The 26,511-nt window shown below is 52.0% G+C and overlaps 1 protein-coding gene across 7 annotated transcripts in view; it reads right to left on the bottom strand.

Annotated features, from left to right (window-relative positions):
• Window positions 1–26,511, bottom strand: part of LOC147108938 (DENN domain-containing protein 3-like) — a 168,834-nt gene that overhangs the window by 63,661 nt on the left and 78,662 nt on the right. For all 7 annotated transcript variants that reach the window (XR_015080690.1, XM_086005903.1, XM_086005898.1 and 4 more), the window contains exons 2-6: window positions 18,879–19,022; window positions 14,279–14,528; window positions 10,776–10,891; window positions 5,607–5,749; window positions 2,351–2,462 (exon numbers count right to left, since the gene is read on the bottom strand). Coding sequence is in view for 6 of the 7 variants with exons in the window: in XM_086005903.1 (XP_085862029.1) it covers window positions 2,351–2,462; window positions 5,607–5,749; window positions 10,776–10,891; window positions 14,279–14,528; window positions 18,879–18,998 (741 nt within the window). In the remaining variant the exon portion in view is untranslated. The remainder of the gene's footprint in view (window positions 1–2,350; window positions 2,463–5,606; window positions 5,750–10,775; window positions 10,892–14,278; window positions 14,529–18,878; window positions 19,023–26,511) is intronic.

The following is a 26,511-nucleotide window of genomic DNA, read 5'->3' as shown; positions in this document are numbered from 1 at the left end:
CCTCACTCACAGACACCCTCACTCACAGACACCCTCACTCACAGACACCCTCACTCACACACACCCTCACACACACACACCCTCACTCACACACACCCTCACACACACACACCCTCACTCACAGACACCCTCACTCACAGACACCCTCACACACACACACCCTCACACACACACACCCTCACACAGACACCCTCACACACACACACCCTCACACAGACACCCTCACACACACACACCCTCACTCACAGACACCCTCACTCACAGACACCCTCACTCACACACACCCTCACTCACAGACACCCTCACACACACAGACACCCTCACTCACACACACCCTCACTCACAGACACCCTCACTCACACACACCCTCACACACACACCCTCACTCACACACACCCTCACTCACAGACACCCTCACACACACACACCCTCACTCACAGACACCCTCACTCACAGACACCCTCACACACACACACCCTCACACACACACACCCTCACTCACAGACACCCTCACACACACACACCCTCACACACACACACCCTCACTCACAGACACCCTCACTCACAGACACCCTCACTCACACACACCCTCACTCACAGACACCCTCACTCACAGACACCCTCATACACACACACCCTCACTCACAGACACCCTCACTCACACACACCCTCACTCACACACACCCTCACTCACAGACACCCTCACACACACACCCTCACTCACAGACACCCTCACTCACACACACCCTCACTCACACACACCCTCACTCACAGACACCCTCACTCACACACACCCTCACTCACAGACACCCTCACTCACACACACCCTCACTCACAGACACCCTCACTCACAGACACCCTCACTCACACACACCCTCACTCACAGACACCCTCACTCACAGACACCCTCACTCACAGACACCCTCACTCACAGACACCCTCACTCACAGACACCCTCACACACACACACCCTCACACACACTCACCCTCACTCACAGACACCCTCATACACACTCACCCTCACACACACTCACCCTCACTCACAGACACCCTCACTCACAGACACCCTCACTCACACACACCCTCACTCACACACACCCTCACTCACAGACACCCTCACTCACAGACACCCTCACTCACAGACACCCTCATACACACTCACCCTCACTCACAGACACCCTCACTCACACACACCCTCACTCACAGACACCCTCACTCACACACACCCTCACTCACACACACCCTCACTCACAGACACCCTCACTCACAGACACCCTCACTCACAGACACCCTCATACACACTCACCCTCACTCACAGACACCCTCACTCACAGACACCCTCATACACACTCACCCTCACTCACAGACACCCTCACTCACACACACACCCTCACTCACAGACACCCTCACTCACACACTCACCCTCACACTCACAGACACCCTCACTCACAGACACCCTCACTCACAGACACCCTCACTCACAGACACCCTCACTCACAGACACCCTCACTCACAGACACCCTCACTCACAGACACCCTCACTCACACACACCCTCACACACACACACCCTCACTCACAGACACCCTCACTCACAGACACCCTCACTCACAGACACCCTCACTCACAGACACCCTCATACACACTCACCCTCACTCACAGACACCCTCACTCACAGACACCCTCACTCACAGACACCCTCACTCACAGACACCCTCACTCACAGACACCCTCACTCACAGACACCCTCACTCACAGACACCCTCACTCACACACACCCTCACACACACACACCCTCACTCACAGACACCCTCACTCACAGACACCCTCACTCACAGACACCCTCACTCACAGACACCCTCACTCACACACACCCTCACACACACACACCCTCACTCACAGACACCCTCACTCACAGACACCCTCACACACACACACCCTCACTCACAGACACCCTCACACACACTCACCCTCACTCACAGACACCCTCACACACACACACCCTCACACACACACACCCTCACTCACAGACACCCTCACACACACAGACACCCTCACACACTCACTCACAGACACCCTCACACACACCCTCACACACTCACACACACACACCCTCACTCACACACACCCTCACACACACAGACACCCTCACACACACAGACACCCTCACACTCACAGACACCCTCACACTCACAGACACCCTCACACACACACACCCTCACACACACACACCCTCACACACACACACCCTCACTCACAGACACCCTCACACACACACAGACACCCTCACACACACAGACACCCTCACACACCGAGCCAGATGATGCTGCATTTCTGGAACTGACTTCTTACCAACTGAAGGGACCCGGGCGGTGGACACGGCACCAGAGCCAGCTGGGCGGCAAACTCTTTCACCTTCCTCTCAAACTCTCTCTCTCCGCAGGTTGTCAGGTCGAGGAGGAGGCTGCGGGAGGAAGATGGACGGGTTACTGGGAGCCAGGAGCCGGTAAAGGCAGCACATCCGTCAGTAACGCTGGCGTTCTCGGGAAACTCAAGCAGCGGATAAACCGAGAAGCTCGAGAAAATTCCCACGCACTCACCCAGAAGCACAACAGGTTTGCTGAGCATCTTAATAAAGAGAAGGTACCAGCGATTGAAAAAAAAACCTTGCATTTATATCGCGCCTTATCACAGCACTATTTCGAAGATGAGCGGGGGAGTTCTCCCCGGTGTCCTGGGGCCAATGTTTATCCCTCAACCAACATCACTAAAACATTATCTGGTCGTTATCACATTGCTGTTTGTGGGAGCTTGCTGTGCGCAAATTGTCTGCTGCGTTTCCCACATTACAACAGTGACTACGCTTCAGAAGTACTTCATTGGCTGTAAATCGTTTTGGGATGTCCTGAGGTGGTGAAAGGCGCTGGAGAAATGCAAGTCTTTCTTTCTGAGAAGTGTCTCAAGTACGTCACATGTCATGAATTTCTAGTCTTATATTCCCACGACATTGGTAGGTTGAGGGGTGATCTGATTGAGGTCTTTAAAATGATTAAAGTCTCTGATAGGATAGATCGAGAGAAACTATTTCCGTTGGTTGGGGAGTCTAGGACTAGGGGGCAGAGTCTAAAAATTAGAGTCAGACCTTTCAGGAGTGAAATTAGGAAACACTTCGACACACAAAGGGTGGCGGAGGTTTGGAACTCTCTTCCCCAAACGGCAATTAATGCTAGATCAATTGTTAATTTTAAATCTGAGGTTGATAGTGTTATAAATCTCATCATCATAAAGAAACAACTCGTGAAATAACACTGGACGGCCAGCTGGTGGCGCCGTCCAAGGAGTATAAATACTCAGGCGTTGGCCCCAGCTTGCTCAGGGACATTTTGTAAGACAAGGAACTAGTGAAGTACAACTAGACCTCCATGTTTTGAAACAAGTTGATTAAAGCCTTGCTTTATACTCGAACCAAGTGCATAGTGAGTTTTATTACGTCAGATAGCTTTCTGTTCACCAACGGTATTAAAGTATATGGGCCAAAGGTGGGTGAATGGAGTTGAGGTACAGATCAGCCATGATCTCACTGAAAGGCCAAGCAGGCTCGAGGGGCTGAATGGTCTCCTCCTGTTCCTATGTTCCTAACTAAGGCAGAACCTTAAAATTAGAGCCAGGCCGTTCAGGGGTGATGTCAGGAAGCACTTCTTCACACAAAGGGTGGTGGAAATCTGGAACTCTCTCCCCCAAAAATCAACAGGTCCGAGATCCTTCTGGTTCTTTGCTTGAACCCAAAACCAACGGAACCGAGCTGCTTGGAGATGGGAATGGTTACAAATTGTCTCTATTTGACCTCTTTGCTGATCAGAGAATCACCTGCACTGGCTGCTTTTCCCACTCTGTCCTCTGCTGTCCCAAGGATCTATCCTTGGCCCTCTCCTCCTCCAAGAGGTTCCAATCCCCGACCCCGGGGTTGTCCGATCTCGAGGGGGATGGGGGGGGTTGTATGGGGAGGGGGCGGGGCTGATGGTGGAGGGGTTTGGCGGGCCGTGGGGGTGGGGGGGGTGGCGGGAAGCACTCCTGCTCCTCCCGGCCCACAAGGATTGCTCCGCGAGTCTATCCTCGCCTCGCTGCAGCTGCTGGGAACCCTGAGGCCTGGGATCCCCAGCCGGCCACAATTAAACCTGCACAGGAGGGTAAATCCGGGGCTTCCGGCCTCATGAACATATTAAAGTGTCAGCCCGTCTCCTGGGAGCGGGTTGGCTGCACACCCCTTGTCCCGCCTCCGTTAAACCCGGAGGTGGGCAAGTTGTAGGCGTGTTGGGGTCGGGATTCAGATTTTTAACACTTTAACCTCCCACCCGACCCAAACCCGCCTGTTCTCTGGGGATAAAACTCCCCCCATGGTGTCAGCTTCCATGTGTACGCTGACAACACCCAGCTCTACCTCTCCAGAGTCTCCCTCGACCCCTCCGCTGCCTCGCTGCCCCAGCTCTACCTCTCCAGAGTCTCCCTCGACCCCTCTGCTGCCTCGCTGCCCCAGCTCTACCTCTCCAGAGTCTCCCTCGACCCCTCCGCTGCCTCGCTGCCCCAGCTCTACCTCTCCAGAGTCTCCCTCGACCCCTCTGCTGCCTCGCTGCCCCAGCTCTACCTCTCCAGAGTCTCCCTCGACCCCTCTGCTGCCTCGCTGCCCCAGCTCTACCTCTCCAGAGTCTCCCTGACCCCTCCGCTGCTTCGCTGCCCCAGCTCTACCTCTCCAGAGTCTCCCTGACCCCTCCGCTGCCTCGCTGCCCCAGCTCTACCTCTCCAGAGTCTCCCTGACCCCTCCGCTGCCTCGCTGCCCCAGCTCTACCTCTCCAGAGTCTCCCTCGACCCCTCCGCTGCCCCAGCTCTACCTCTCCAGAGTCTCCCTCGACCCCTCCGCTGCCCCAGCTCTACCTCTCCAGAGTCTCCCTCGACCCCTCCGCTGCCTCGGTGCTGTCTCGCAGCTTGTCCAAGCTGCAACTTCCTCCGGTTAAAGACTGGGAAGACCGAAGCAGTTGTCCTCAGCCCCAAACTCTGCACCTTTGACACTGGTTCCATCATTTGATTTTTGTCCAAAGGGAGGATTTAACAATCTGCTCCCTCTGCCCCTCCTGTAGTCCCAGACTGCCAGAACCTCAATGGCAGCTCGAGGAACATCACCCATCCTTCGATTAGGCACTTTACAACTTTCCGGACTCAACATCCAGTTCAACAATTTCAGACCATAACCTCTGCCCCCAGTTTTTCAGACGGCAGTTGTTGACGATTCTGCCATCCCCATTTACACCTCCTCTAGGCCCAGCTTTTGTTCCTTCACTTGTCCCAGTACCATCTCCTTTTGCCTTGCACCATCATCCCTTTTCCCTATCACAGACGTTCCCATTTGTTCTTTCCTCCCCTCCTCCCTTTCCCTGCCCCTGCACTTGTTTAAAACCCCTTGCATCTCCTAACTTTTTCCGGATCTGACGAAAGGTCATCGAGCGGAAACGTTAACTCTGTTTCTCTCTCTACGGGTGCTGCCTGACCTGCTGAGTGTCTCCAGCATTCTCTGTTTTGATTCCCGGAGCGGGGAGTTGAAGTGTGAATCCCTTACCAGGAGAGACAGTCCTTCAGCACGGTGTAATAGGGGAACTTGGTAATGACACAGATCCCATAGGGGATGAAGAGCCTGGCTGTTTCCAGAGGTGATGCAGCCAGCATGGACTCCTCTGGTGGAGCCTGATAAAGATCGCTCTCCTGCAAAGGCAAAACCGTTACGTCAGAGAGTCGAAGTTATTCGATTTCATCTCCCCAAAACGTTTCCGTTCCCCCCTCCCCCCCACACACACCCCCCCGCTAACTTTCTCCCTCCCGCTGCGGAGGGCACTGACTCCGCTGGGCTACAATTCCACAGAGTCCAGCCAACCTCACCCCTCGCCGACACTCTACCCGCGCAATCCGGAGAGCTGTCAACAGGCAACTGCACCATGGGGGGCATCACTGCCGGGCCCGTCCCGCCCCCAGCGCATCTTACAGCAGGAATCACTGGGTAACAGTCAGGAGCAGGAAGAGCCCGACTGCATTTGCCCCACCCTAAGCAGGGGATACTAAGGCCAGTCATAGCCCCGCCACTGATTTAGGAACATAGGGAACAGGAGGAGGCCATTCAGCCCCTCCAGCCTGTCCCACCATTCAATTAGATCATGGCTGATCAGTATCTCAACTCCATTTTTACCCGCTTTGGTTCCGTATCCCTTCATACTCTTACCAAACAAAAACTATCAATCTCAGTTTTGAAATTTTCAATTGACCCCCAGCATCCCAGCCGTTTGGGGGGAGAGAGTTCCAGATTTCCACATCACCCCTGAACGGCCCGGCTCTAATTTTAAGGTGACGCCCCCTTGTTCGGGACTCCCCCCACCAGAGGAAAGAGTTTCTCTCTCTCGACCTTGTCGAATCTTTAATCATCTTAAACACCTCAATTAGACCACCCCTTAATCTTCTAAACTTGAGGGAACACAAGCCCAGTCTGTGAAACCTGTCCTCGTAATTTAACCCTTTCAGCCCCGGTATCATTGGGGTGAACACAGTTGCGGCTCCGACAGCTCCCAGTGGTGTACAGATACCGCTGGAGGTGGCAGGATCTGAGCCACTTTTCAACAGTTTAAAATACCACTTAATCCCAATCAAGGTGTTGAGATAGCTTATAAAGTCCAAAGATGTGCAGGTTAGGTTGATTGGCTATGATAAAATTGACCCTTAGTGTTAGGGGGATTAAATACGTGGGGTTACGGGGATCGGGCGGGATATGTGTCGGTGCAGGCTCGATGGGCCGAAATGGCCTCTATCTGCACTGTGGGGTTTCTGTGATTCTGTGAAACTGATTAATGAAACCTGTGATTGGGTTACTGACTTGGCTCCGTTAATAACTGTGGTGTTAGTTTAGTGAGAACTGGTTTAATGACCTCAGGGTGTTATCAACTAATCTGCTATGGAGGATTAGTGAAAGAGGAGGTAGTGGAGATACTGGATGGGATAAAAATTAATAAAGAGGAGGTACTAGAAAGGCTGGCTGTACTTAAAGTAAATAAGTCACCAGGAGCGGATGGGATGCATCCGAGGATGCTGAGGGAAGTGAAGGAAGAAATCGCGGAGGTACTGGCCATAATCTGCCAATCCTCCTTAGAAACGAGGGTGGTGCCAGAGGACTGGAGAATTGCAAATGTTACACCCTTGTCCAAAAAAGGGTGTAAGGATAAACTCAGCAACTACAGGCCAGGCAGTTTAACCTCGGTAGTGGGGAAGCTTTAGAAACAATAATCAGGGACAAAATTAACAGTCACTTGGACAAGTGTGGATTAATTAAGGAAAGACAGCACGGATTTGTTAAAGGAAAATTGTGTTTAACTAACTTGATCAAGTTTTTTGATGGGGTAACAGAGAGGGTTGATGAGGGCAATGCGGTTGACGTGGTGTACATGGATTTGCAAAAGGCATTTGATAAAGTGCCACATAATAGGCTCGCCAGCAAAGTTGAAGCCCATGGAATAAAAGGGACAGTGGCAGCATGGATACAGAATTGGCTAAGTGACAGGAAACAGAGAGTAGTGGTGAACGGTTGTTTTTCGGACTGGAGGAAGGTACACAGTGGTGTTCCCCAGGGGTCGGTACTAGGGCCACTGCTTTTCTTGATATATATTAATGACTTGGACTTGGGTGTACAGGGCACAGTTTCAAAATTTGGAAGTATAGTGAACAGTGAGGAGGCAAGTGATAGACTTCAAGAGGACATAGACAGGCTGGTGGAATGGGCGGACACGTGACAGATGAAATTTAACGCAGAAAAGTGCAAAGTGATACATTTTGGTAGGAAGAATGAGGAGAGGAAATATAATCTAAAGGGTACAATTCTAAAGGGGGTGCATGAACAAATCGTTGAAGGTGGCAGGGCAGGTTGAGAAAGTGGTTAAAAAAGCATACGGGATCGTGGGCTTCATAAATAGAGGCATTGGGCTGGATTTTCATTGGGGAGTCGGGTAGGAGGTGGGACTACAACTTTCGGGGTTGTAGTCCCGCCTCCATCGAGTTCTAGCCAACCCACGTAATTTTGACTCAGCCAATTAAGGGCCACCCGGCAACAGGTGACGTCACAGATTAAAATTTCATCTGTCAAGAGCTTTTGACAGATGAAATATCAGCGTTTCACAGCTGTTTGAAGCTGTCAAACACTGACAATCTGCATTTAAAGTTAATTCCTTCCTCTCAGGATGATTTAGAGATCTCCCCGGAACAGAAAGCTGAATGCTGCAACTTTTGACAGCTCGCAGCCATTCTGCTTTCTGTGCCGGTGAGATGAGGGACTCCCGAGACCTGAAGGAAGGAAGGCTGTAAAGGTAAGTAAAGGTAAGTAAAACTTCTTTAAACACTTTACACACACCAAACACACTTACCTCTGCACTCATGCACCCATCACTCACCTGAACACCGGACATCTCGACCCCTCCAAGCCCTTCATCCCGACGGTCCGCCTCCTCTAACTTGGCGTGATTTGGAGCCGTCGGGAATCCCACACTTCAACATTAAAAATAGGGATTAGGCTAAAAACTGCCTGTTAACTACCTGTTAACAGGCAGTTAATTGGCACAAATCCCCTTCCCGCCTCGGGGAGGCGGGTCCCAGTGCGGGGCGGGTACCCGCCTCCTTTGAAACTGGCATGGAGGTGGGTTGGGGGTGGGATGGGGTCGGGACCCCCGATTTCGGGATTTTAACCCCCCAATCCCGCCTCCACGGCCCAATGAAAATCCTACCCACAGCAAGGAAGTTATGATGAACCTTTTATAAAAGATTTGTCCGACCTCAACTGGAGTATTGTGTCCAATTCTGGGCACCGCACTTTAGGAAGGATGTGAAGGCCTTAGAGGGTGCAGAAAAGATTTACGAGAATGGTTCCAGGGATGAGGGACTTCAGTTACGTGGATAGACTGGAGAAGCTGGGGTTGTTCTCCTTGGAGCAGAGAAGATTGAGAGGAAATTTGATCGAGGTGTTCAAAATCATGAGGGGCCTGGACAGAGTAGATAGAGAGAAACTGTTCCCATTGGTGGAAGGGTCGAGAATCAGAGGACACAGATTTAAGGTGATTGGCAGAAAATCCAAAGGCGACATGAGGAAAAACGTCTTTACTCAGCGAGTGGTTAGGATCTGGAATGCACTGCCTGAGAGGGTGGTGGAGGCAGATTGAATCACGGCTTTCAAAAGGGAATTGGAGAAGTACCTGAAGGAAAAAACCTTGCAGGGCTCCGGGGAAAGGGCGGGGGAGTGGGACTAGCTGAAGTGCTCTTGCAGAGAGCCGGCACGGGCTCGATGGGCCGAATGGCTGTAACCAGTCTATAATTCTGTGAGAAGCAAAATCATTGAGGTCAGCTTTGGCTCAGTTGTTAGCACTCTCGCTTCTGACTCAGACATGGGTTCAAGCCCCACTCCAGTGACTTGAGCGCACAAATCTAGGCTGGTACTCCCAGTGCAGTACTGAGGGAGTGCTGCACTGTCGGAGGGGCAGTACTGAGGGAGCGCCGCACTGTCGGAGGGGCAGTACTGAGGGAGCGCCGCACTGTCGGAGGGGCAGTACTGAGGGAGTGCTGCACTGTCGGAGGGGCAGTACTGAGGGAGTGCCGCACTGTCGGAGGGGCAGTACTGAGGGAGTGCCGCACTGTCGGAGGGGCAGTACTGAGGGAGCGCCGCACTGTCGGAGGGGCAGTACTGAGGGAGCGCTGCACTATCGGAGGGGCAGTACTGAGGGAGCGCCGCACTGTCGGAGGGGCAGTACTGAGGGAGCGCTGCACTGTCGGAGGGGCAGTACTGAGGGAGTGCCGCACTATCGGAGGGGCAGTACTGAGGGAGCGCCGCAATGTCGGAGGGGCAGTACTGAGGCAGCGCCGCACTGTCGGAGGGGCAGTACTGAGGGAGCGCCGCACTGTCGGAGGGGCAGTACTGAGGGAACGCCGCACTGTCGGAGGGGCAGTACTGAAGGAGCGCTGCACTGTCGGAGGGGCAGTACTGAGGGAATGCCGCACTGTCGGAGGGGCAGTACTGAGGGAGTGCCGCACTGTCGGAGGGGCAGTACTGAGGGAGTGCCGCACTATCGGAGGGGCAGTACTGAGGGAGCGCCGCACTGTCGGAGGGGCAGTACTGAGGCAGCGCCGCACTGTCGGAGGGGCAGCACTGAGGGAACGCCGCACTGTCGGAGGGGCAGCACTGAGGGAGTGCTGCACTGTCGGAGGGGCAGTACTGAGGGAGCGCCGCACTGTCGGAGGGGCAGCACTGAGGGAGCGCCGCACTGTCGGAGGGGCAGCACTGAGGGAACGCCGCACTGTCGGAGGGGCAGCACTGAGGGAGTGCTGCACTGTCGGAGGGGCAGTACTGAGGGAGCGCCGCACTGTCGGAGGTGACATCTTTTGGAGAACTCCCCTGCTCTTCTTCAAAATAGTAACTGTGGGATCTTTCACGTCCACCCGAGAGGGCAGACGGGGCCTCGGTTTAATGTCTCCTCCGAGAGACTCTGGAGTGGGATCTGAACCCACGACTTCTCTGACTCAGGCGAGAATGCTGTGCACCAAGCCCCCGATTTGGTGACTCAAACAGAATTTCTCTAATTATTTTCCAGCATCTGGACTTATTCCAGAAACTAGAATTTAATTCCTTAATCCCACAGGATGGAGCTCGGTCCCAACCCCATCACTGCACGGGAAGCAGAACCAGGAGGCGAGGCCGGCTTAAACTTCTCACCTTCATCTCTCTGTGAATCTGAAGCACCACGCCCTGCTGTCTGTTCCCCAGGATATCAGTCAGAACCAGGAAATGGAAAGACTCGCTCTTCTCTTCTGTTTCAAGTTTAAATCCATCTGGGAAGGTGCAATGCAGAGAGAAAGAGGGAGGCGCACACACAGACAGAGGGATAAAGGTGATGAAAGTGAAAGGGTGACAGACGGGCAGTGAAAGGGGAAGGAGAGAGAGAGGGAGTGAGAGGGAGAAGGAGAGAGAGAGGGAGTGAGAGGGAGGGAAGGGAAGGAGAGACAGGCAGCGAAAGGGGAAGGAGAGAGAGTGAGGGAGAGAGAGGGAGAGAGAGAAGGAGAGATAGAGTTATTGACAGAAGTAGAGAGGCATTCAGAGAGAGAGACACAAAAATAGAGTGAAAGACACATTGACAGAGGAAAAGGATGCAAGGAGACACAAACACAGATAGAGAGAGAGAAAGAGACAGAGACAGAAAGAGCGAGAACCACAGATGGGGAGAGAAAGGGCGAGAGACAGGGATTGATAGAAGAGATAGTGAGAGAGATACGTAGAGATACCAAGAGAGAGTGAGAGATACAGGGAGAGACCCAGGTAGAGAGGGAGCAGGAGACAGAAAGATCAGGGAGAGAAACCAAAAAAGTCAGAGAAAGATCAGGACAGAGAGAGAGAGAGAGAACAAAAACAAGTCAAAAGATTAAAATCAGATTATTCTAAATATGATTCTCCTAAAATCCCATCCAAGAAAGGATCCTGCAACGATAACCAAAGGGGAACAGAATCCTAGGCCTTGGGATCAACTGGGGTGATAATATCTGTAAAAATTGATGATTGGTAGAAATATGAGACAAACAGGGACTCACCCCCACCATAATCAGGTCCCCGGGGGCAAAGGGTGGTCGGGGTGGGTCTTTCTCAGTAGTTAATCTATGGGGAATGTCTGTATCTACATCTCTAATTGTCCAGATGCCCTTATTCGTGTTGGACCTTGTTGTATGGAAAGAGAATGTTTAACTGATCGATCTTTGCATGGAAGATGGAACAAGGGAGACAGCATCTAAAGGGACACAGGAACAGGAGGCCATTCAGCCCCTCAAACCTGTTCCACCATTCAATTAGATCAGGGCTGATCTGTATCTTAACTCCATTTACCCGCCTTGGTTGCACATCCCTCGATCCCCTGACCCAACAAAAATCCATCAATCTCAGTCTTCAAATTTTCAATTGATCCCCGGCCTCAACATCTTTTTGGGGGAGAGAGTTCCAGATTTCCACCACCCTTTGTGTGAAGGAGTGCTTCCTGACATCACCCCTGAACGGCCTGGCTCTAATTTTAAGGTTCTGCCCCCTTGTTCTGGACTCCCTCCACCAGAGGAAAGAGTTTCTCTCTCTCGACCCGATCGAATCCTTTAATCATCTTAAACACCTCGATCAGATCACCCCTTAATCTTCTATACTTACTGGAATACAAGCCCAGTCCGTGTAACCTGTCCTCGTAATTTAACCCTTTCAGCCCCAGTATTGTTCTGGTGAATCTGTGCTACTCCCCCTCCAAGGTCAATATATCCTTCCTGAGGGGCGGGGCCCGGAACTGAACCCAGTCACTCCAGGTGGGGTCTGACCAGAGCTCTGTATGAAGCTGATCATATGCAGTCTTGGAACCAAAGTCAAGACATCCTGTGACTATTATGATCAAGGATGTTTGACTAGAGAGCGGTAAACACATCAGGTATAAAAATACAAGCAAGGTCAGACTGTGTCAGTACAGACTCGGTGATAAGACTGAGTGCAGAAGTCAATGTGCTTCTGCTCTCCACACTGAGGTAACAGGACCCTTTCTGTACTTTCCTCTTAATAAGTCTCGCGAGAGAGAGAGACTACTTGTGAGCTTGATTATCGGGTTTCCAAAGCCTTGAGGTAGGAGGGGAGGGGAGGCGATTTTAACCCTCCCTCGGTGGTAACAGACAGGCGGGCAGTTACCCTGCTCAGACGGAAGCAGGTCTGAGGAGGATCCGCATGTGAAGAGGGCCCTGCCAGGCAGGTCAGAGTAGGAGAGCTTCCCCGGACCCCACAAGGGAAAGTTTAGTGCCTCCCTTGCCCGGGGACACTCCACTCCTTTCCTGCGAGACACCCCCATCCCACACCTACCTGCATGCTGGCAGCTGGCCATGGGCTGCTGGAGAAGTGGATTGGCGGAACTTTAATGGGGCCCTGGCCTGATTTGAAACGTATAAAATTTTGAGAGGGTTTGACAGGGTAGATGCTGGGATGATGTTTCCCCTGGCTGCAGAGTCTAGAACTCGGGGTCATTGTCTCAGGATAAGGGGTCGGCCATTTAGCTCTGAGATGAGGAGGAATTTCTTCACTCAGAGGGTGGTGAATCTTTGTAATTCTCTACCCCAGAGGGTTGTGGATGCTGAGTTGTTGAGTATATTCAAGGCTGAGATCAATAGATTTTTTGGACTCTAGGAGGATCAAGGGATATGGGGATCGGGCGGAAAAGTGGAGTTGAGGTCGATGATCAGCCATGATCTTATTGAATGGGGGAACAGGCTCGAGGGGCCAATCCTGCTCCCAATTCTTATGCTGTTAGTTCTGTAGCAGCGGGTGAGTTTCTGACTCACCTCAGGACCCAATATCCGCCTGGAGTTAAAATCAGGGCCATGCCTGAGAAAGTCTCAATCAAGAGAGTCAACACCAGCCAGACACGGATGCACTGTGTATCTTGCACAACCGCTGGTGGACAGCGGTCCTGGCTCAAGGGGCGCTGATGGAAGGCGCGTGAGACACCGAGACCCTCCAGAAGCGGTGGATCATCACCAGCGCCGGCAGTAAGGAGCGTCCTCGATTGGAGCTGCTTCCCCTCTGGGATGGACTGAGTAGAGTCCAGTGACGTATCTCTCTAATCGCCAGCTTGCCGCAGTCCCCACCGGCTATAGTGGGCGCGTTCCTGTGAAGCGCGATTCGCCCGTTATTTGCGCATTACTTGGTCTGTCCCAGTTGTGTAATGGCTCCAGGCCTCCAGATATATTGTTTTGGCAAATAGTCAATAATATTTCTAATCAGGCTTTCTGGTGATCTCCCCACGGTGCTGACTCTTGCCTCCGCCAACGCGATGGGCACGAGTCCCGCCTTTCCTCCATTCAGGACCTCCAGGCCACACAGCAGGGATTGGGAGTCCCATGGTGCGATGGGTCCCTGGCGTGCAACATGTCCCACCCCACTGCCCGAAGGAAAATTCCCAACACTGAGCAGGATTTCCCAATTAAGCACCTGGCTCCCACCAGCAGATTCCTCATCAGTCCTGTGGACTTGGGGCGGGGGGTGGTGCGGTTTAATGGTCCAACCCTTCGCCTTGTCTGTCAGTGGAAGCGCTGTTAGCGCCGCAGTGTTCACCTTGAGAAACCACAGTGACATTCAATGGTTGACAGATCGGCTGACCGTTAAGTGCAGCTCATCTCGATTTGATTTAGAGCGGAGATCGCAAACTATCTCACCTGGGAAACACAGCTCTGGCAGTCCACACAGGTCGATTCCCCTCGGAACACTGAGGTGCTCCTTAAAAAGATCCATGTTGACAAAGAGTTGCCCCGAAGGGGATACTGGTCCAGTGATCTCCTCTGGCTTTCTTGATGGGGTCTGGGAATGGGCGTGAGAATTCGTTTGAGGGCCAATGAATGGCGGCGCGTGAATGGACAACACCTCTGGGGAGATATCCGAAACATCAGAAATATTGTTGTGTCGATCCTGCACAAGACATATCGTTAGGGAGCGGAAAACAAATTATGTGGCATAATACATGACTCCAGAGTAACTCCTCCTCCAACTTGGTCTTTTGATTTCATTAAGAAAACTACTTCAAGAGACCATGCTCCACAGCGCAGGACGCAGAGCGGAAGAGAAGGTGAAGAAAGTCAACAAGTTGTGACGAGGTGGTGCCGAGCTTAATTTTGAGATCTTTGTAGGTCTTTGTCAGGAGGATTGGTGGAGGAAGGGAATACCGAGGGAGGAAAGGAGCTGAAGAGCGCGGAGATCCTGAGAAAGAATCACAGCTGAGAAAGTTCAGAGGCTAAAGGTCAGGGAGCAACTAAAGGATGACCAGTTTTTTTTAGCGAGAGTGTGAGAGAGGTTCTAGAAGCGGTCCCCATCCCAGATGTGGGAGCAGCACTATAATCTTGGATGAAGAGAAGCGTTTGGCAAAGAAGAGGAAACCCAGATCACTTAGAGACACTTTTGTAATGGAGGAAATGTGAGCAGTCGGGGGTGGGGGTCAAGAACGTCAACAGATGAAGAAAGTTTAAGAGGTTGTAGCTCTTGGTTGGACTTCAAGTAAATGAAATAAAGCCGATTTCCGTTGGCCTGTTGAAGAGCATAGCGTGTAAAGTTAAGGCACATGGGATTGGAGGTAAGGTACTGACTTGGATAGAGAACTGGTTGGCGGACAGAAAGCAAAGAGTTGGAATAAACGGGTCTTTTTCCGAGTGGCAGGCAGTGACTAGTGGGGTACCGCAGGGATCGGTCCTTGGACCCCAGTTATTCACAATATATATTAATGATCTGGACGAGGGAACTAGATGTAATATCTCCAAGTTTGCAGACGACACAAAGCTGGGTGGGCGTGTGTGCTGTGAGGAGGATGCCGAGAAACTCCAGTATGATTTGGACAGGTTGGGTGATTGGGCAGAAGCATGGCAGATGCAATATAACGTGGATAAATGCGAGGTTATCCACTTTGGTGTCAAAAACAGGAAGGCAGAATATTATCTGAATGGCAATAGATTGGGAGAAGGGGAAGTGCAACGAGACCTGGGTGTCCTTGTGCACCAGTCGCTGAAGGTAAGCATGCAGGTGCAGCAGGTGGTTAAGAAGGCAAATGGTATGTTGGCCTTCGTAGCGAGAGGGTTCGAGTACAGGAACAAGGATGTCTTGATGCAGTTGTACAGGGCCTTGGTGAGACCGCACCTTGAGTATTGTGTGCAGTTTTGGTCGCCTTATCTGAGGAAGGATGTTCTTGCCATGGAGGGAGTGCAGCGAAGATTCACCAGGCTGATACCTGGGATGGCAGGAATGACGTATGAGGAGAGATTGGGTCGACTGGGCTTATACTCGCTGGAGTTTAGAAGAATGAGAGGGGATCTCATTGAAACTTATAAAATTGTAACAGGACTAGACAGACTAGATGCAGGAAGGATGTTCCCGATGGCGGGGGAGTCCAGAACCAGGGGTCACAGTCTAAAGATAAGGGGTAAGCCATTTAGGACAGAGATGAGGAGGAATTTCTTCACCCAGAGAGTGGTGAAGCTGTGGAATTCTCTACCACAGAAGGCAGTAGAGGCCAATTCATTAAATATATTCAAGACGGAGTTAGATATATTTCTTAAGGCTAAAGGGATCAAGGGATATGGAGAGAAGGCAGGGACAGGGTACTGAATTTGGATGATCAGCCATGATCTCATTGAATGGCGGAGCAGGCTCGAGGGGCCGAATGGCCTACTCCTGCTCCTATCTTCTATGTTTCTAGGAGATGAAAATAATGATCCAGCCCTTGTACTGCGCGAGGACGCGAGGTTGGAGCACTGAGGAGACCAATCTGAAGGAAATTGATGAAAGTAGAGTATCATCTGTATAAGAAAATATAATACAAAACAATATAATAAGCTCCACACGAGCCTCCTCCCACCCTACTTAATCTCACCCCATCAACACACCCTTCGATTCCTTTCTCCCCCATGTGTTTATCCAGCTTCCCCTTAAATGCTTCTCTACTATTGGCCTCAACCACTCCCTGTGGTAGCGAGTTCCACATTCTCACCACTCTCTGGGTGAAGAAGTTTCTCCTGAATTCCCTGTTGGATTTATTAGTGACTATCTTATATTGATGGCCCCTCGTTCCATTCTCCCCCACAAGTGGAAACATCTCTACCCTCTACCCTATCAACCCCTTCATAATTTTAAAGACCTCTATCAGGTCACCTCCTGTCATGCTCACTGATAAACAACAGTATCTGAAGGAGCCCACGGTCCTGGATAAATCATATACAACACCTCCGTTGTATCGTATCCCCTGTTGTACCACAATTTCTGCAGGGTTTCTGAGTTCCAAATGTCTCATTCAAGGACAGAGTCTCGGTGGCGCTGCTTGAGTCGAGTAAAAGGAAGGCAGCACTGGAGATCCTTGTGCCTCAGGGGTGAGAAATAGCTGACCGCTGGTCTTGAGAGAGATGCTGGTGGTGTCCGCCAGCCCCACTGATGTTACTTGTGCTGCGCGGAGATGGACTCAGCGCTCGACTCCAGCCCACAGGACCTGTCAACTCCCGAGTAGACACCTTCACCCATGCTCAACTGGGTGAGCATCTTTTTTTTGTAACCTTTCTCGCAGCCAGTTCCAGAAGGGAGGACCGTGCATCAGTCGCTAACCAGACCTTCCCGCTCAAAGCAGCTCTCCTAGCCTGAGAGTGACGGGGAGAGTCGACTACTTACACATAAATGTATTTTGATGCTTTGGCAACATAAGATGTACCTTATCATGCCAATAAAGCGACTTGAATTTGAATTTGAATTTGACTGGAGGAGGTCATTCAGCTCCTCGAGCCTGTCCTGCCATTCAATCAGACCATGGCTGATCTGCAGCTCAACCCCATTTACCCGCCTTTGCCCCGTATCCCTCGATACCCTGACCCAACAAAAACCTATCTATCTCAGTGTTGAAAGCTCCAATTGGCCCCCCAGCATCCACGGCCACTACAGTCCACCCAATTGGTCCAGTATTGATTAGCCCATCACTCAGCACAATTGTTTGGTTATTATTTAACATACTGTATTTGAATTGCCTGTGCAGAGAACACATACAGAACTAATTGGGACCATAGGAATATAGGAGCAGGAGTCGGCCATTCAGCCCCTCGAGCCTGCTCCGCCATTCAATCAGATCATTGCTGATCTTCTGCCTCAACTCCATTCACTTGCCATTGCTCCATATCCCTTGTTACCCCTCACTCAACGAAAATCTAGCAATCTCAGACCTGGAGGTTCCAGATTCAGACCCTGGCCAGTAGGTGGGACAGAAGCTCGGTCGCTACAATTGGCCTCAGTATTTGTGGGCTGAGCAGGCTGGGGGGGTAGGGGAGGGGGTGGTGGGAAATCAGCCGGAGCTCCTGCATTTGACCGCTGTCCAGTGACCTCTGTCGGACAGCGTATGCTGTGTGGACGTCGGGGGGAGGACAAGGTTAGGCTTTGTTTGTTCTTCCCCCCCCAGCTGGTGAACCGTTGGCTGATGCTCACAGTCCAGGCTCACGGATACAAAGGACGGTCCCACGGGTGAGGGCAGCGAGAGGACACCAGGCCGCGCTTCAGAGCTGCGCTCTAACAGGAATCACTGCCACCGGGGCAACAGGGAGCAAAGGAAAGGAATGAGAGAGCGTTTGATTGCAGCCAGGCGGCAGAACATGTAGCGAGCAGCACGACCCAGCCAGGGCAAGAGAGAAGAGCATAAGAACATAAGAAATAGGAGCAGGAGTCGGCCATTCAGCCCCTCGAGCCTGCTCCGCCATTCAATGAGATCATGGCTGATCTTCTGCCTCAACTCCATTCACCGGCCCTATCGCCATGTCCCTTGATGCCCTCACTAGTCAGAAATCTATCGATTTCTGTTTTGAATACACCCAATGACTGAGCCTCCACAGCCCTCTGGGGTAGAGAATTCCAAAGATTCACCACCCTCTGTGTGAAGAAATGTCTTCTCATCTCAGTCCTGAATGGCCTACCCTTTATCCTAAGGCTGTGGCCCCTGGTTCTAGACTCCTCAGCCAAGGGAAACATTCTCCCAGCATCCACCCTATCAAGCCCTGTAATAATTTTGTATGCTTCAATGAGATCCCCTCTCATTCTTCTGAATTCAAGAGAATACAGGCCTAGTTTACTCAATCTCTTCTCATACGACAGTTCCCCCATCCCAGGAATCAATCTCGTGAACCTTCGTTGCACTCCCTCTATGGCAAGTATATCCTTCCTTAGGTAAGGAGACCATAACTGAAGGAGAGGAACCTTCCCAAAACGGAAGCGGAGAGCTGGGTTGAGTGCGTAACTCTGCGCCTGTACCTGCACCATCTGCCTGAGGGATTTGGGAGGAGCTCCAATAATGAGGCACATCTCCAGCAGTCTGTGATTCCGCAGCCCAACTTCTGCCTCTCCCGCCACCATGTCCCTTGCTTCGGTCATTGTCCTGAAGGATCAGGGCAGCAGCTGCAGAAGGGAAAGAAAGAAAGTCTGTTAACGTTTACTTAACGATTCCAGCAGCTTCTTTTAGTCAGATATTTATTCTCGGTATTAAAAACAACAACTTGCCTTTATATCCAGCGCCTTTAGCGTAGGAGAAAGCGCCACGAGGCGCTTCACAGGCGCGTAATCAGGCAAAAAATTGACATCGAGAAGGAGATATTAGGACGGGAGACCAAAAGCTTGGTCAACGATTTAGGTTTTAAGAAGCGTCTTAAAGGAAGCTAGAGCGGGGGAGAGAGGTTTAGGGAGGGAATTCCAGAGCTTAGGACCGAGAAGGCTGAAGGCACGTCCGCCAATGATGAGATGACGTGAGTGGGGGATGCTCAAGAGGCCAGAATTGGAGGAGCGCAGAGATCTCGGAGGGGGGGGGGGGGTGGGGGCTGGAGGAGGTTCCAGTGATAGGGAGGGGCGAGGCCGTGGAAGGATTTCAAAACAAGGATGAGAATTTTAAAATCGAGGTGTTGCCGGACCGGGAGCCAATGTAGGTCAGTGAGCCCTGGGGGTGATGGGTGAACGGGACTGGGTGTGAGTTAGGACACGGGGCAGTGAGCACAGGGGGTGATGGGTGAACGGGACTGGGTGTGAGTTAGGACACGGGACAGTGAGCACAGGGGGTGATGGGTGAACGGGACTGGGTGTGAGTTAGGACACAGGGCAGTGAGCACAGGGGGTGATGGGTGAACGGGACTGGGTGTGAGTTAGGACACGGGGCAGTGAGCACAGGGGGTGAGGGGTGAACGGGACTGGGTGAGAGTTAGGACACGGGGCAGTGAGCACAGGGGGTGATGGGTGAACGGGACTCGGTGTGAGTTAGGACACGGGGCAGTGAGCACAGGGGGTGATGGGCGAACGGGACTGGGTGTGAGTTAGGACACGGGGCAGTGAGCACAGGGGGTGATGGGTGAACGGGGCTGGGTGTGAGTTAGGACACGGGGCAGTGAGCACAGGGGGTGATGGGTGAACGGGACTGGGTGTGAGTTAGGACACGGGGCAGTGAGCACAGGGGGTGATGGGTGAACGGGACTGGGTGTGAGTTAGGACACGGGGCAGTGAGCACAGGGGGTGATGGGTGAACAGGACTGGGTGTGAGTTAGGACACGGGGCAGTGAGCACAGGGTGATGGGTGAACGGGACTGGGTGTGAGTTAGGACACGGGGCAGTGAGCACAGGGGGTGATGGGTGAACGGGACTGGGTGTGAGTTAGGACACGGGGCAGCGAGCACAGGGGGTGATGGGTGAACGGGACTGGGTGTGAGTCAGGACACGGGGCAGCGAGCACAGGGGGTGATGGGTGAACGGGACTGGGTGTGAGTTAGGACACGGGGCAGCGAGCACAGGGGGTGATGGGTGAACGGGACTGGGTGTGAGTTAGGACACGGGGCAGTGAGCACAGGGGGTGATGGGTGAACGGGACTGGGTGTGAGTTAGGATACGGGGCAGTGAGCACAGGGGGTGATGGGTGAACGGGACTGGGTGTGAGTTAGGACACGGGGCAGAGAGCACAGGGGGTGATGGGTGAACGGGACTGGGTGTGAGTTAGGACACGGGGCAGTGAGCACAGGGGGTGATGGGTGAACGGGACTCGGTGTGAGTTAGGACACGGGGCAGCGAGCACAGGGGGTGATGGGTGAACGGGACTGGGTGTGAGTTAGGACACGGGGCAGTGAGCACAGGGGTGATGGGTGAACGGGACTGGGTGTGAGTTAGGACACGGGGCAGTGAGCACAGGGGGTGATGGGTGAACGGGACTCGGTGTGAGTTAGGACACGGGGCAGTGAGCACAGCGGGTGATGGGTGAACGGGACTTGGTGCGAGTTAGGACAGGAGCAGCCGAGGTTTGGGATGAGCTCAGGTTTATGGAGGGGGTGAGGTGGGAGGCCAGCCAGGAGTGCGTTGGAATAGTCGAGGCTCGAGGTAACAAATGGGGTTTAAGCAGCAGGTGGGCTGAGGCAGCGGCGGAAACGGGCTATATTACGGAGTTAGAAGTCGGTGGTCTTAGTGATGGAGAGGATATGTGATCGGAAGGTTAGCTCAGGGACAAACAGAGTACCGAGGTTGCGAACAGCAGCCAGGGAGATGGATGGAATCAGTGGCGAGGGAGCAGAGTTTGTGGCGGGGGTGCAATACAATGGTTTAGGTCTTCCCAATGTTTAATTGGAGGAAATTTCGGCTCATTCAGGACTGGATGTCGGACAGGCAGTCCAACAATACAGAGGCAGTGCAGGGGTGGTGGTGAGGTAGAGCTGGGTGTACATGTGGAGCCTGAGGTCATGTCTTCGGATCATGTCACTGGGGCAGTATATAGATGAGAAATAGGAGAGGGACAAGGATAGATCCTCGGGGAACACCAGAGGGAATGTTGGAGGGGCAGGAAAATTCTCTGCTGATTCTCCGGCTGTGACTGGATAGATAAGAAAGGGACCAACGAGTGCGGTCCCACTCAGCTGGGCAACGGAGGAGAGGCGTTGGAGGATGATGGTGTGGTTCCGTGTCAAAGGCTGCAGACAGGTTGAGAAGGGCGACGAGGGATAGTTTAACATGGTCACAGTCATAGCGGATGTTATTTGTGACTTTGATAAGGACTGTTTCAATACTGTGGCGGGGCAGAAACCTAATGTAGAGCTTTAAACGTGGAGTTGTGGGAAAGATAGGCACAGATTTGGGAGGCAACAGCACGCTCAAGACATTGTCCCGTTAAACACTCCCAGGACAGGTACAGCACGGGTTAGATACAGAGTAAAGCTCCCTCCACACTGTCCCATCAAACACTCCCAGGGCAGGTACAGCACGGGGTTAGATACAGAGTAAAGCTCCCTCTACACTGTCCCATCAAACACTCCCAGGGCAGGTACAGCACGGGTTAGATACAGAGTAAAGCTCCCTCCACACTGTCCCATCAAACACTCCCAGGGCAGGTACAGCACGGGGTTAGATACAGAGTAAAGCTCCCTCTGCACTGTCCCATCAAACACTCCCAGGGCAGGTACAGCACGGGGTTAGATACAGAGTAAAGCTCCCTCTACACTGTCCCATCAAACACTCCCAGGGCAGGCACAGCACGGGTTAGATACAGTGTAAAGCTCCCTCTGCACTGTCCCATCAAACACTCCCAGGGCAGGTACAGCACGGGTTAGATACAGAGTAAAGCTCCCTCCACACTGTCCCATCAAACACTCCCAGGGCAGGTACAGCACGGGTTAGATACAGAGTAAAGCTCCCTCTACACTGTCCCATCAAACACTCCCAGGGCAGGTACAGCACTGGTTAGATAGAGAGTAAAGCTCTCTCTACACTGTCCAATCAAACACTCCCAGGGCAGGTACAGCACGGGTTAGATACAGAGTAAAGCTCCCTCTACACTGTCCCGTCAAACACTCCCAGGGCAGGTACAGCACGGGGTTAGATACAGAGTAAATCTCCCTCTACACTGTCCCGTCAAACACTCCCAGGGCAGGTACAGCACGGGTTAGATACAGAGTAAAGCTCCCTCTACACTGTCCCATCAAACACTCCCAGGGCAGGTACAGCACGGGTTAGATACAGAGTAAAGCTCCCTCTACACTGTCCCATCACACACTCCCAGGGCAGGTACAGCACGGGTTAGATACAGAGTAAAGCTCCCTCTACACTGTCCCATCACACACTCCCAGGGCAGGTACAGCACGGGGTTAGATACAGAGTAAAGCTCCCTCTGCACTGTCCCATCAAACACTCCCAGGGCAGGTACAGCACGGGTTAGATACAGAGTAAAGCTCCCTCTACACTGTCCCATCAAACACTCCCAGGGCAGGTACAGCACGGGTTAGATACAGAGTAAATCTCCCTCTACACTGTCCCATCAAACACTCCCAGGGCAGGTACATCACGGGTTAGATACAGAGTAAATCTCCCTCCACACTGTCCCATCAAACACTCCCAGGGCAGGTACAGCACGGGTTAGATACAGAGTAAATCTCCCTCTACACTGTCCCATCAAACACTCCCAGGGCAGGTACAGCACGGGTTAGATACAGAGTAAAGCTCCCTCTACACTGTCCCATCAAACACTCCCAGGGCAGGTACAGCACGGGTTAGATACAGAGTAAATCTCCCTCTACACTGTCCCATCAAACACTCCCAGGGCAGGTACAGCACGGGTTAGATACAGAGTAAAGCTCCCTCTCCACTGTCCCATCAAACACTCCCAGGGCAGGTACAGCACGTGTTAGATACAGAGTAAATCTCCCTCTACACTGTCCCATCAAACACTCCCAGGGCAGGTACAGCACGGGTTAGATACAGAGTAAAGCTCCCTCTACACTGTCCCATCAAACACTCCCAGGGCAGGTACAGCACGGGTTAGATACAGAGTAAAGCTCCCTCTACACTGTCCCATCAAACACTCCCAGGGCAGGTACAGCACAGGTTAGATACAGAGTAAAGCTCCCTCTACACTGTCCCATCAAACACTCCCAGGGCAGGTACAGCACGGGTTAGATACAGAGTAAAGCTCCCTCTACACTGTCTCATCAAACACTCCCAGGGCAGGTACAGCACGGGTTAGATACAGAGTAAAGCTCCCTCTACACTGTCCCATCAAACACTCCCAGGGCAGGTACAGCACGGGTTAGATACAGAGTAAAGCTCCCTCTACACTGTCCCATCAAACACTCCCAGGGCAGGTACAGCACGGGTTAGATACAGAGTAAATCTCCCTCTACACTGTCCCATCAAACACTCCCAGGGCAGGTACAGTACGGGTTAGATACAGAGTAAATCTCCCTCTACACTGTCCCATCAAACACTCCCAGGGCAGGTACAGCACGGGTTAGATACAGAGTAAAGCTCCCTCTACACTGTCCCATCAAACACTCCCAGGGCAGGTACAGCACAGGTTAGATACAGAGTAAAGCTCCCTCTACACTGTCCCATCAAACACTCCCAGGGCAGGTACAGCACGGGTTAGATACAGAGTAAAGCTCCCTCTACACTGTCCCATCAAACTCTCCCAGGACAGGTACAGCACGGGTTAGATACAGAGTAAAGCCCCCTCTACACTGTCTCATCAAACACTCCCAGGGCAGGTACAGCACGGGTTAGATACAGAGTAAAGCTCCCTCTACACTGTCCCATCAAACACTCCCAGGGCAGGTACAGCACGGGTTAGATACAGAGTAAAGCTCCCTCTACACTACCCCATCAAACACTCCCAGGGCAGATACAGCACGGGTTAGATAGAGAGTAAAGCTCCCTCTACACTGTCCCATCAAACACTCCAAGGGCAGGTACAGCACTGGTTAGATACAGAGTAAGGCTCCCTCTACACTGTCCCATCAAACACTCCCAGGGCAGGTACATCACGGGTTAGATACAGAGTAAGGCTCCCTCTACACTGTCCCATCAAACACTCCCAGGGCAGGTACAGCACGGGTTAGATACAAAGTAAAGCTCCCTTTACACTGTCCCATCAAACACTCCCAGGGAGCTTAACCTTTGGAGGACAATGGGAACAAACCTACACTGCATCAGCGCATCGCAATCTAGCCTCGTGGACTTATATCTGCAGACCAGTCTGATATCTCTGATGTAGAGAATTTCTTTGCTTTCATAGGGTGATGTGCGCCCAGTACTCCCAACCCAGGTCCGTTCTGACTGACTCCCAAATGCCACAGCAAACCTCTAGATGTCTCTTGGCCATTCAAGCCTGTCTACCAGTCCCAGCACAGGAAGGTCCTGACTTACCTTCCCATCAGCAGCCCAAACTCCCCCTCAAGCCTTAAGATGTCCCGTGGCCAGTCTCCTGCCCAATGCCCACTGTGCTCCAAACCTTCTCTCCCCTCCTGGCCTGCAGTCTCAGTCTTGCTCACTGTTTCCATCCCCCTGCGTGCCACATGACCTTCCTTATGCACGACTCTTCCAGATATGTGTGTACTGTGGAAAGTTTTCGAAGATTTAATATACCACAGCGAACGTACTGAAAAAATGTACCAGGACAATTGGGTAACTGCCACGAGGAATTGGGCAGCATTGGGGATACCAGAGGGAAGTCACTCTACACACAATAACGTCACTGCACTCTTTAAATTTGTATATTTTTAAGGAAAACAGAAAATGCAAGAAATACACAATGGGCCCATCAACATCTGGTTAATGTTTTGGGTTGCGATCCTCCATCAGCCCTGACTGGCCTGCTCTTTATTTCCAGTGTTTCCGGTTTTAATTTCAGATTTTTCCGCTGTGTCGGTTTCTTTTGTCATAAGCCGTGTCTTCAGCTGCCGGGCCCCTATCTCTGCAATCCACTCCCTAAACCTCTCCGCCTCTCCACCCCCGTTAAGGCACCCCTTTAAAACTTACCTCTTTGACCAAGCTTTGACCTGTCCTAATATCTCCATATGTGGCTCGGTGTCAAATTTTGTTTGATAATCGCTCCTGTGAAACGTCTTAGGGATGTTTTACTACGTTAAAGGCGCTGTATAAATGCAAGCTGTTGTTGTTGTCTACACTGTTTAAGGGGTGATGTCGGCCTATCCTCAGATTCTCCAGACACCTTCGATGCTCATTGTGGACCTTTCCAATTGTTGAGTTCTCTGAGGGCTATCCTGGAGTTACTACATTTAGTGGCGGTTGGGTTTTTCATGGAGGTCCCAAGTCAATCTACGCTCAAAACAATTAACATTGGGCGACTGAATGATGGGGTGCCTTCGACTATCCCTTAAAAGTCCCCAATCTATCTGGGAGGATCCTGGCTCTGTTGTGCCGAGTCCTGACTCCGCGGATTGTGCTGCTCCGTCATCCATCTGGAGTTGGGATACTTACCTGCACCGTTGGGAAGTCAAGTGTTGGCACAAGGCCTTGCCAATTGCTTTAAGTGTGTCCTCAGTAGTCAGACGGGATGCTGGGAGATCAAAGGGCCATGATGGTTTACATGAACAAAACAGTCTTTACCACTGTTCGAAGACAAGCCATCAAGAACCCGAGATAGATCGCTAGAGGAAAATAAATATATAAATATGTCACATCTTATCTGGAACTTTGCGAGGCCCCTTTGTTAGGAACATGGGAACAGGAGGAGCCCATTCAACCCCTCAAGCCTGTTCTGCCATTCAATGAGATCACGGCTGATCTGTGACCTAACTCCATTTACTCGTCTTTGCTCCAGATCCCTATCTTCTATGTTTCTATTAAAGGGATCAAGGGATATGGGGAGAAAGCAGGGACAGGGTACTGAATTTGGATGATCAGCCATGATCGCATTGAATGGCGGAGCAGGCTCGAGGGGCCGAATGGCCTACTCCTGTATCTATCTTCTATGTTTACCCATATGCAACAAAAATCTATCGATCTCAGTTTTGACATTTTCAATTGACCCCCAGTATCCACAGATCTTTGGGGGACAGAGTTCCAGATTTCCACCACCCTTTGTGTGAAGAAGTGCCTCCTGACATCACCCCTGAACGGCCTGGCTCTAATTTTA

This window comes from Somniosus microcephalus, chromosome 13 (assembly GCF_052327205.1).
Source record: "Somniosus microcephalus isolate GS21.2 chromosome 13, FLI_Smic_1.0, whole genome shotgun sequence".
Taxonomy (NCBI): domain Eukaryota; kingdom Metazoa; phylum Chordata; class Chondrichthyes; order Squaliformes; family Somniosidae; genus Somniosus; species Somniosus microcephalus.
The sequence above is the reverse complement of the archived record's forward strand: the minus strand, read 5'-3'. Positions and strand labels throughout refer to the sequence as shown.